Source organism: Primulina tabacum, chromosome 11, assembly GCF_025594145.1.
Source record: "Primulina tabacum isolate GXHZ01 chromosome 11, ASM2559414v2, whole genome shotgun sequence".
Taxonomy (NCBI): domain Eukaryota; kingdom Viridiplantae; phylum Streptophyta; class Magnoliopsida; order Lamiales; family Gesneriaceae; genus Primulina; species Primulina tabacum.
The window spans coordinates 17653728-17665803 of record NC_134560.1 but is presented as its reverse complement, the minus strand read 5'-3'; the positions used below and the strand labels follow the sequence as shown (position 1 = coordinate 17665803).

General features: G+C 37.5%; 1 protein-coding gene across 1 annotated transcript; it reads right to left on the bottom strand.

The window, feature by feature from the left end:
- Positions 1-775: 775 nt before the first annotated feature.
- Positions 776-1831, bottom strand: LOC142519675 (uncharacterized). The gene is made up of 4 exons (XM_075622707.1): positions 1662-1831; positions 1431-1560; positions 1018-1194; positions 776-931 (listed from the first exon to the last, which is right to left on the bottom strand). The coding sequence occupies exons 1-4, from the start codon at positions 1829-1831 to the stop codon at positions 776-778; spliced, it is 633 nt and encodes a 210-aa protein (XP_075478822.1).
- Between the last annotated feature and the right edge of the window lie 10245 nt (positions 1832-12076).

Below are 12076 nucleotides of genomic sequence, written 5' to 3'. Positions count from 1 at the left end.
TCGTAATTCAGCACATGCAAAGGATTCGACATGTAATTCTGCAACATCGAGGTGTGGAACACATTATGAACTCCCGCTAGATTCGATGACAATGCAACTCTGTAGGCTAGTGTCCCAACTCTCTCGAGAATCTCAAATGGTCCTATGAATCTAGTACTGAGTTTGTTTTTCTTACCATATCTCATTACTCCCTTCATAGTTGCAACTTTCACAAATACGTGGTTACCCACTGGAAACTCTAGATTTCTGTGCCGCTTATCAGCATAACTCTTCTGTCGGCTCTAAGCAGTATTCATCCTATCCCGGATCTTGACTACTAGCTTTTCAGTCTGTCTGACAATGTTTGGACCCAACTCTGCTAGTTCGCCTACCTCATCCCAATAGATCGGTGATTTTACACTTCCTCATATAAAGTGCCTCGTACGAAGCCATACTTATGGATTCTTAGTAACTATTGTTGTATGTGAACTCCATGAGAGATAACTTCGGCTCTCATCTGCCCTAGAAATCGATCATGCAAGCCCTGAGTAGATCCTCAAAGATCTGTATCACTCTCTCAGACTAACCGTCGTTCTGAGGATGGAAAGCTCTACTGAATAGCAACTTGGTACCCAATGCCTGATGCAGACTCTTCCAGAATGCAGATGTAAACTTAGGGTCCCTATCTGACACAATGGACACTAGAATCTCATGCAATCTGACTATCTCTCTGATGTACAGCTCTGCGTACTGAGTCATGGTGAAATTCTTCTTGATCGGTAGAAAATGAGCTGCTTTAGTAAGTTCGATCGACTATCACCCAAATGACATTATATCCCCCAACTGTCCAGGATAACCCTATCCCAAAATCCATCTTGATGTTCTCCCACTTCCACTCTGGAATAAGGAGTTGTCTAAGATTTCCTGCAGGTTTCAGATGTTTTACTTTAACCTGCTAACATGTCAAGCACTTAGACACAAAACACAAAATATCTTGTTTCATGCCCGACCACCAATACAAAGGTTGTAGATCCTTACACATCTTCGTACTCCCGGGGTGAATAGAGTACCGGGTGCTTGGGCTTCCTTCATAATGTCTTCTCTCAGTGAATCATCACTAGGAACCAACAGTCTGTCGTGATATCGAACTACGCCATTCTCGGCAGAATACAGTCTCAGACCCTTGGACACTTCCCTCAGTCTCCATTTTTGTAACTGCTCATCAGAAGGATGACATGCTCAAATCCTGTCCTTCAGCGTCGACTGTACTGTCAGGGTAGAAAGATTAGGCGCCCTAGTGTACACTGCAAGCTCGAATCTTTGTCTGTAAGGGTCTCTTAGCTGACAGTTGAGCAATCACTGCATTATTCCTCCTCAAAGAATCTGCGACCATATTAGCCTTTCCCGGGTGGTAGCTAATGTCGCTGTCATAGTCCTTTACCAGCTCTAACCATCTGTGCTGTCTCATATTCAGCTCTTTCTATGTGAAGAATTACTTCAAACTCTCGTGATCTGTGAAAATCTTGCACTTCTCCCCATACAGCTAGTGTCTCAAAATCTTCAGAACGGATACTACTGCGGCTAGATCAAGGTCATGAGTCGAATAATTCTTCTCATGAACCTTCAGCTCTCTGGACGCATAGGCTATCACTCTGTCATGTTGCATCAAAACTGCGCCCAACCCAAGCTTCAAAGCATCCGTGTAAAGCACATACTCCTCTTGCCCTGATGGCATCGCTAGAACTGACGCTGAAGTAAATGCTTGCTTCAGCTTCTCAAATCTCTCCTGGCACTCTGATCTCCAAATGAATTTGGCATTTTTCTTTGTCAAGGCAGTCATGGGTACCGCCATAGAAGAAAAGTCCTGAATAAACTTCCTGTAGTACCCAACTAGAGCCAAGAAACTGCGGATCTCTGTCACACTCTTAGGCGATGCCCAATCTCTGACTGCCTCAACCTTGCTGGGATCAACCTTGACTCCATCCCTGGAAATAATGTGGCCTAAGAACGCCACTCCGTCGAGAAAGAATTCGTACTTGCTGAACTTGACATATAACTGTCTGTCTTTCAATGTTTGTAGTGTCGTTCTCAAGTGCTAACTGTGCTTCCCTCTGCTCTTCGAGTAGATCAGTATATAATCTATTAAGACTATGACGAACTGATTCAAATACGGCTGAAATACGCAATTCATGAGATCCATGAAGATCGCTGGTGCGTTAGTCAAACAGAAGGGCATCATCATAAACTCGTAGTGGACATAATGCATCCTGAAAATCGTTTTGTAAACATCTGCCTCCCTCACCTTCATCTTGTGATATCCTGAATGAAAACCTATTTTCGAGAACACTGATGTTCCCTGCAGCTGATCAAATAAGTCATCGATTCTAGGCAGAGGATACTTATTCTTGACGGTGACTCTGTTCATCTCTCTGTAGTCAATGCAGAGTCGTATAATGTCGTCCTTCTTCTTCAAAAATAATACCGGTGCACCCCATGGAGAAAAGTTTGGGCGAATAAAACCCTTGTCCAGCAAGTCCTAAATTTGAACCTTCAACTCTTTCATCTCTGCAGGTGCTAGATGATAGAGTGCCTTAGAAATTGGCATTGTATCCGGCATCAACTCAATAGAAAATACCTCTCTGTCTGGTGGAATGCCATAAACGTCCTCGGGAAAGACGCTAAGAAAATCTCTGACAATCTTGAAATCCTCTAGTCTCTGACCAACTGGTTCAGATACTGACACAATACTTGCCAGAAATGCTTGGCAGCCTCTTTTCATAGGTTTTCTCGCACAGATACTGTAAGGACCGTATATCGTATTATCGTAAATCTTATGTTGATTATCGATAATTTATGAAATTGTCATGTGATTATGTATTTGATGTATATCATGACAATGGAAATGAGAAAATGAGTATTGAATATGAATTGACGTTGTAAGAGCTCGATTGGAGAAGCCAGACGCCAATATAGTACAAAATCAAATGTTTGTACAGAACGTGTGGCGCCCGAGCGGTAGAAAATGATCGCCCGAGCGCCAGGGTAGAATTTGTTAATGTTCGGGCAGAACGTTCCGCGTCCAAGCGGTAACTTTTGACCGCTCGAGCGCGGCACAAATCATACTCGGGGGCAGAACATCTTGCGCTCGGGCGCGAGAATTCTACCGCCCGAGCGCGAAGGCGGTGAGGATAAGAATGCTTTCTTTTCTTCTTCCCTTCGTCATTTTCTTTTCAGAGAGTTCGAGGGACTTCGAGAGATTTTAATTTCTTCCGTCCAAATCGACTTCGAAACGCTGTCTAAACGCGAAACAAATTATAGATTCAGAATCATCGCGTCGAGGGCTTCTGACTGAGGTAATTTTCTTCTAGTTCCAGCAGCTCTAAATATCAAAGTGCTAGAATAGCATGTATTTAAAGTTGAAATTCCTGTATGTAGTAGAATAACCGACAAGAAACTCATATTCGAAGTCGGAATTGAATTATGATATGATTATGATTTGATATGAATTTTTGAAGTTTCAAATGATATTTGAAAATCATATTAATGATTTTGGATTATGTTATTGATTGGAATGAGTATGTTATTGATGTAGATAAAGTATTATACTGATAGCTTCAAGCTACATCAACTGGAAACGAAGAATTGAGGTATGTTGCGACCGGGTAATAAAGACGGGTATCTGTATTATATGATATCGGTTGGATTGGTTTGATTGATTGGAATGAGAATACATGTCTATATGCCTTATTTGTTGAGTTTATGTGGCATACATAACATTGTGATTGGAATATCGATGTATAAAATAAATATTTTGTTAACACACATCGTTTGATGCATACATCGATACATGACATGTACGTTGAGCTATGATCCTTGGATACCCTGATATGATTTGATTGGATTCTGGAGTTTGTGAACACAATTCTATGTTTGGTATTACATGACCCTTAAAGCATAGACATTTGTGGCCCCGACGATTGATATGAGATTTGGGATTTGATGGCGCTTCGTCGACGATATCATACGAGTATCCCTTATTGAGGCCGGTGTGCCAGCTCGAGCATTGATTTGATAGCGATTCGTTTGATTCTGACATGTGCTCAGTGGATGGGCATTTGACCTGATACCTCCACGACATACATGCATTGCATACCATATATCATTGTTTAGATAATTATGGTATATATGATGGTTGTTCCATACGGAGCTTTGCTCACCCCCAAGGGGGGCTGTTGTTGTATTTGGGAGTGGACAATTGCAGGTACTCCAGGATATCAGGAGATCGGAGAGGGTACTTCTGGAGGGAGTCACAGTTTGAGTTGAGGTTTATATTTTGTTCCTAGTATATATGTATATGTATCTATATACCGGGGCATGTCCCGAGGATATGAGTTGGTTGTATATGATTGGTTTTGATTACGTGTGGACATGTTTATGATGTGAGACTAAATACTATTTTTAGTATTTGAATTGTAGAAGAAATATTTTGAGCTCATTGTAAAGAAATTTTAAACTCGTTTTCCGCTGTAATTAGTTAACCCTAATCAAAGTGCATTGTAATAACGATTAGGAGCTAAGGGCCCCACAGATACAAGAAATGATGTTCGGCATCTGCTTGTTCTTTGCTACCTCAAAAACAAAAAATTTATTGTTGGGCGGTCAAACAGATACTGACCTCTGTAGGAAATCTATCGAAGCTCCATTCGATTAAAGCCAGTCCATGCCCAGAATGATGTCAAAATCAGGCATCGGTAGCACAATCAAATCTACATGAACATTTTTCTGCAAACAAAGCTCCAAATTCTTCACTATCCTCGAAGTAAACATCTGATCAGCGGAAGGAATCAAATCTCTTAAACCCAAATCCACGGCCTCTGGTACAATTCCCAGTCGCTTGACAAAATTCTCGGATATAAATGAATGTGTAGCTCCTGAATCTAGCAGTGCATAGGTGGCTACACCTGAAATAAATATTCTTCCTGCGAAAAAATATACCATCAAATCCGTTCAAGCCTAGTAAATTCAAGAAATTTTATCAATAAACCCATAATTCTCGAAAATCTCCAAATTACACATTTTAACCAACAAGAATTTCGAAAATTACCATTTCGGCCCCTATCGGGTTATTCATTTTCACCTCTTAATTCTAGAAAATTGGCAATTAAGTCCCTATAAATTTCAGTTTTCCCACAAAACAGGTCCTAAATTTTTCAAAATATTTCAGTTTTGGCCCTGTAATTACCGAAATCACCCAAACAGTCCCTGAAATTCTAGGATTTGCAAAACAGCCTCCGAAGATTTCGGCTCTTTGCATTCAAGTCTTTAACTTTCGGTTATTGAAATTTAACCCCCAGAATTCTTAAATTAATGAATTCAACCCTTAAATCCATCTAATTAGAACATGCAACCTATTTACCTCCAAGTCCTTGATCCCAAAAGTAATTCCAGTAACCAACTTAACATTTCATGTAATCAAGTTAATTTTTAAAAAATGCTAATTAAATAGGTTACCAGTGATCAATGTCGAGTCTGGCCCCGCTTCTGCCTCTTTTGCATGCATAACATAGGCCCTACTAGTAGTGGGCCCCTTGTTCTTTGGGAAATCAGCGACCTTGTGGCCTTCCTCCTTCTAGATAAAGCATTTAAACGTCCCTCACATACACTTACCGTAATGAAAATGGTTGCAATGGTTTAATTGCTGCCTCTCCTCCTACCTCGGGGCACCTGAATTCTGAGGGGGATTCTGCTGCCCTGGCTTTCTGAATTGACCTTGAGGCTTCTGCTGCCCCGGGTGTCTTGGAGGCCCTGTGAACTGCCTCTTACTGGGATGTAAACTTTACTGGACCTGATGTCTCTTCCTCTGCATCTCCACATCTAATCCCTCAGTGCTTGATCCGCCTGATAAGCGCAAACAGTGGTCGCCTCGTAATCCCTCGGCCTCATCAGCATAACATCTCTCCTAATGGTAGGTCTGAGGCTATCCATAAAGTGTCTCAGCTTCTCTGACGCATACCTCGCAATAAGGGGCACAAAGTGAAAGCCCCGATCAAAGATTTTGATAAATTCAGCAATAGTTAAGTCCCCCTATCGGGGACCCATGAACTCTCAGGTCATACGCCCCCTGACGTCTGAAGGGAAGTACTTATTGTAGAATAGATCTTTGAACTGGTTCCAGGTGACAGTAGCCAGATTCACCTCATGTGCTGCTCCCTCCCACCATAGAGATGCATCATCTCTCAACATATATGTAGCACATCTTACCCGGTCCACATCTCTCATGTCCAGGTACTGGAAGTGCATCTAAAGCAATCGAATCCAACCCTCGGTCACAAACGGGTCAGTGGTGCCACAAAATTCCTTTGGATTGAGCCTCCTGAACTGCTCATATACGTCTACGTGTGGTCTGGGATGTAAGGTCCAAGAAATTCGATCTACGTAACCTGAATGCATGCAATCTAAGATTTTATTTAAATTATGTGTTTAATGATTTTTTATGCAATTAATGCATGGATATTGCATGAGTAGGGTTCACCTAATGATTATTTTAAATTTTCATGCATTAGGGTTTTAGGTTGCATTTCGCGCTCGAACGAGGAACAGAGACCGGGGATTAGCAGAAAATATTTTTTTATGAAATGTTTAATTTTAATTAATTAATATGAAGTGTTTTTAAGAGTGAATTTAAAAATGGGCCTTGGTTAAGTTTTTTTACCCTCCGGGTAATATTTTTAATCGGTACACGAATTTTAATGATTCTGGGGACTTTTTGAGGGTTCGGACAATGTTTTCAAAAAAGTACCAAAACAAAATATTTTTCGGGAGTGTTTTTGGGCTTGATGGGTTTGTTTTAGCCCAAAACCCTTTTAAACCATTTAAGCTTAAGCCATTTATTTAATTACATCACTAAGTAACCCTAAACCTACCTAAACACCTAGCAGCCATCCAATACACATTTCAGCAGCCTCCCTCATGCCATTTTCAGCAACAACTCTCGGCCAAGCTTTGTTCTTTCAAGAAAACCCTTCCCCGCTCCTCTGGTGTTCATCCTACGCGGCATCTTCAAGTTTTCTTGAATACAATCATCAAGGCACGCTTGTATTCTTGTTTTTCTCATCATTCACTCCAATATTATGCTGAAAATCATGTACTTTTTCGAAAATGTAGTGACCTACCTTGTTGTTGCATTTTTGTTTAAAGTTTAACATGGAATTCAATAATTTTTGCATGATACTCACGTTTTTGTTGTATGGTTACAAGGGGGCTGCCGATTTTTGGTTGATTACGGGCGAACATGCTGTGTTTAAGTTGACATGATGATTGGAGTCTAGGGTGTGCTCGATTCTTGGTGAAGGCCGAAGGTTTCATTTGGGTGGCTAGGGTTTCGGGTTGTCTTGGTCTAGGGTTAGGGCTGGCTCGACCGGGAAAGGGCTGAATCATGCTGAGGCAAGATCCAGGAGGGTCCAACCGAGGCTAGGGGAGGACCACAACCTGCTGGTCTTGCCTTTAGACGTAGTTCGGCATCGTGGAGTAAGGGTTGGCCGCGGGTGTGCATCCTTTGGTGACTAGCGAGTATAGGAAAGTTAAGGCCTGCATGGGCTGTGGCCGTGGGTTCAGCAGGTCCATGGGGGTCCTAGGGTGGTCTAGGAGATGTTGGTTTGTGGCTGGTCCCAACAGTTTTGGTGTAGGGTCGTGATTGTGTGCGAGGGCCACGGCTAGGGTTCGACTAGGTTGAGTAGAGAAATTTCCAGCAGCTTGTGGTCATGTTTTTGAGAGTCATAGTGGGCTGGAATGTGAAGTTTTGAGGCTGTTAGAATGTGTTTTAGATGTGGTAAAGGTTTGGGAAAATTTTGGTTAAGTTTCGGGTTGATTCAGGTTAAAACCGGGACTCCGGTCCAAGTATTAAATCAAATCGTTTAAGTTTTTGTAACGAGCTCGAGATTATGTCTAAGAAATGTTTATAATATGTTGTGGGAGGTTTTAATGAGTTTGGAAAGCTTCGGAATGAAATGTTGAGGTCCAGAGGTAAAATGGTCATTTTGGGTTTCTCGGGGCAAAATGGTCATTTTACACCGAGTCGAGATTTTAGTCCCGGCAGTGCCCTGAGCACATATTTATCATGTTTTCAAATGTTAATGTATCACGTTTATGATTTTTACGTAATTATGAAAATATTTTGCATGCTTGGTTTCAAGGAAAAAATTAAGTATATGCATGATTTTATTAAGTGATGAATATAATGATATGTTTTGAAGGATGTGATTTGATTGTGACTAACACAATGACACGATGACATGTAAGGCCAGGGTTCAGTGTACGGGTAATGCTGTTGTTGATGTCCTCGCCGTCGGGTTACTCGATTACACGAAGATAGATCCATCGACTGACATTATGATACGAAAGTCACAGCTAATGAGTGGAATTCAAATTAATAAAGTAAACACGTATATGTTGATATGTTGATATATGTTACGAATATGATTATGTTTTGACCGATTACGATTATTCATACGATTTTCCATGATCATGAAATGTATGTTGATTACAGTATTTTTCAATGCTGCATGTTATGTATATGTATTTGATATATCGTTACAGGTGTGTTGAGTCTTTAGACTCAGTAGGTGTGAATGATGCAGGTGAGCATGTCGATGAGGAGACTGGAGGTGCCGAATTTTGAGTAGGCAAGGCTGGATGTGTGATGAAACTTAAAATTAATAATTTATTATATGTTAAAACCTATATTTTAAAATTTAAGTTTCATTAAAATTATAAAATTATGTTATTTTAGTATTGTTTGTTTATAAATAATTGTCTTACTAAATATGTTTTATTTTCAGGTTTTCTACATGTTGGTAAAATAATGATAACTCAAGCTAGAAAATTCAAATGGAGGTGACTCAAACATGTTTGGAATCCTTGAGAAATTATCTACAACTTTGCAGAAGACATGATTAAAAAAAAATTCATTAAGATGATCAAATTGTGCAAATATCAAAAGGAGGACAAATTTACTTTTACTATGACTAGCATATAGTAAAAAAATCATAACTATTTCAATATTTAACCAAATGAGGTGAACCAAGTGGCCAAATTCATCTACAGACAATTCCCCACATGTTTTCTGTTTTGAGCAGAGTCAAATTCTGTGATTAAAGTTGTGGAACAAAGCATTGAAAGAAGGGACATGGAATTGAACTTGGAGGAGACAAAGAATACTATTGCAACTACATGGCATTAATAAAAATTTTGACCCTTTCTCTCATTTGGCCTTTAAATAGAGGCCTTGTGCTAGCTTGAGAATCATTCTATCTCATTGTAAAATATAGTGTGAGTGTGTATCAAAGTTCTAAGTTCCAATATATTTTCTTTCTTATTCTCAACTATGAGTGATATTTTAGTGTTGATCAAAAGTAAGCTTATGGCAAGCTAAATCTATTATGTCATGGTGAAGAGGATGCATTCTTGGTGAAGTAAGATTGTTTAAATTTTGTATATTCTTTCTTTATTTCTTTTCATTTAGCTAACTTATTTTTATTGTAGGTATAAAAATGAATTATTTGTTGTTATCAATTTACATCAAATGCTTGATACCATTAAAGTGGTTATCTTGATTTGTTGTTTAATTTTGATAAAATAAATATTTCATCACTTATTATATATATATATAGATATATATATATTTATATAATAATATCATAATATTTCATTTAGACGATAGCGTGGCTCTGCCGATTGTTCAAAATGAAATATTATGATTTAATACTAACATCTAACAATCTAACATTTACTTTATCGCAACTAACTTTTATTTTTCGCATCTAACTTTTACTTTATCGCAACTAACTTTTACTTTTCCGCAACTAACATTTACTTTATCACAACTAACTTATTAAATCAATATATTTCATTTAGGCAATAGCGTGGCTCTGCCGGTTGTTCTAAATGAAATATAATGATTTAATTTAACATTTACTTTATGCAATTATTTATTTATATAGTTATAATTATAATCATAGGTACCATATATAAAATATCGGTTAATTCGTTATTTTCTATAGTGGGAACTATATTATATTATGTGTGTGTTTAATTTTCTTGAAACCATTATTTATGGTGGTTTCTTTTGTTTTACTTTTAGTTAAACAATATTACATAAATCAATAATAAATCCTCAAGCCTTGACAAAATTTATAATTTGTAAACTTCATTCTTGCATTTGGTAATCTATAAATTAATAAATTTAAACTCAAAATAACCTCTCTGAGGATCGATCTCGTACTTACGAAATATATTACTTGCAGACAACCTACACTTGGGTGAATTATTATTTAAGTAGTAGCAAGTTTTTGGCGCCGTTGCCAGAGAGGTATAAATTAAGTTTATATTTGTTAATTACGTTTTATTTATAAGTATTGTGTTGTTTTTTTTTGTATGAGTATTTGGAGTCGAAAAAAAAGTGGTAGACTTATTCGAATATCTGAAAATAATTTAAACATGGATGATAATTCAAATAATCAAGATAATGATAATAATAATAATAATAATAATAATAATAATAATTAAGAACATGATCAATTAAGAACACTTAGGCACCATATGAACCCTATTAGAACTAGTGCCCCATCTTGTTTAGTTTTTCCTCCTGATGCATCTAGTTTCAACTTCAAACCTCAAATTATTCAACTTTTACCAAATTTTCATGGCTTAGATTCTGAAAATCCATATTTGCATCTAAGAGAATTTGAGGAAGTTTGTAACACTTATAATGATCAAAATTGTAGCATGGATATAGTTCGATTAAAGCTTTTCCCTTTTTATTTAAAAGATAAAGCTAAAACATGGCTACAAAATTTAAGATCAAGTTCAATAAGATCATGGGAAGAAATGCAACAACAATTTCTCAAAAAGTTTTTCCCTTCCCATAGAACAAACTCTTTTAAAAGACAAATTAAAACTTTTTCTCAAAAATAAGGAGAAACGTTTTATCAATGTTGGGATAGATATAAAGAATTATTTAATACATGCCCACATCATGGTTTTGAAACATGGAGAATAGTTTCTCACTTTTATGAAGGTCTAATACCTAAAGATAGGCAAATGATAGAATTCATGTGTAATGGAACTTTTGAAGATAAAAACCCAAATGAAGCTATGGAATATTTGGATTCATTAGCAGAAAATGCTCAAAATTGGGATAATATAGGCACAATAGAACCACCAACAACTAAAAACAATAATTCAACAAATGGGAGTGGTATCTATAATCTTAAAGATGATATAGATATTCAAGCTAAACTTGCATCTTTAGCAAGAAAAATTGAGTCATTAGAAATGAAAAAGAGTGGTCAATTAAAAAGTATTCAAGAAATTGTTTGTCATATATGTGATACACATGATCATGCTACAAAAAATTATCCAACATTACCTTCATTTAAAGAATGTCTCCATGAACAAGCAAATTATGTTAACAATTATAAAAAATCAATACTAGATCCTTTTTCACCATCATATAATCCTGGATGGAAAAATCATCCTAATTTTATTTGGAGGAATGATAATAATGCACAACCGTCACAACAATATTTTCAAAATAACCAAAATCATCAAGGTTATATTCCTTATGTTACACCTCCAAGAAAAAACTTTGAAGATGTAATTCATGCATTTATCCAAAAGCAAGAGTCTATCAATATTCAAACCAGTCAATCTATGAGTGATTTGAAAGAAACTCTTGCAAAATTTGCATGTTGAGGATCGGGTTGAGTTTAGAAGGGGGGGTTGAATAAACTCAACGGCCAACTTATTAAATTCTTTCGAATGATGTGCTAAAATCCTGTTAGAGATTTTAACGATTCTTGTTCAAGTATAAAGACCAGCAGATCACAAGATAATGTGCGGAAAATGATCTGTTGGTTAGTGGGTGAAAAATAATAAAGCCGAAAAGCAGTAGATAGCACAAGGTTTGTTTCTGGAAGTTCGAAGATAAATCTTCTACGTCTCCCCTTCTTCTGTTTCCAGAAGGTATCACTAAAAGACTTTGGTGAATACAGCACAACAATTGTACACACCCACTTCAATAGGACTTACCCTTCGCCTA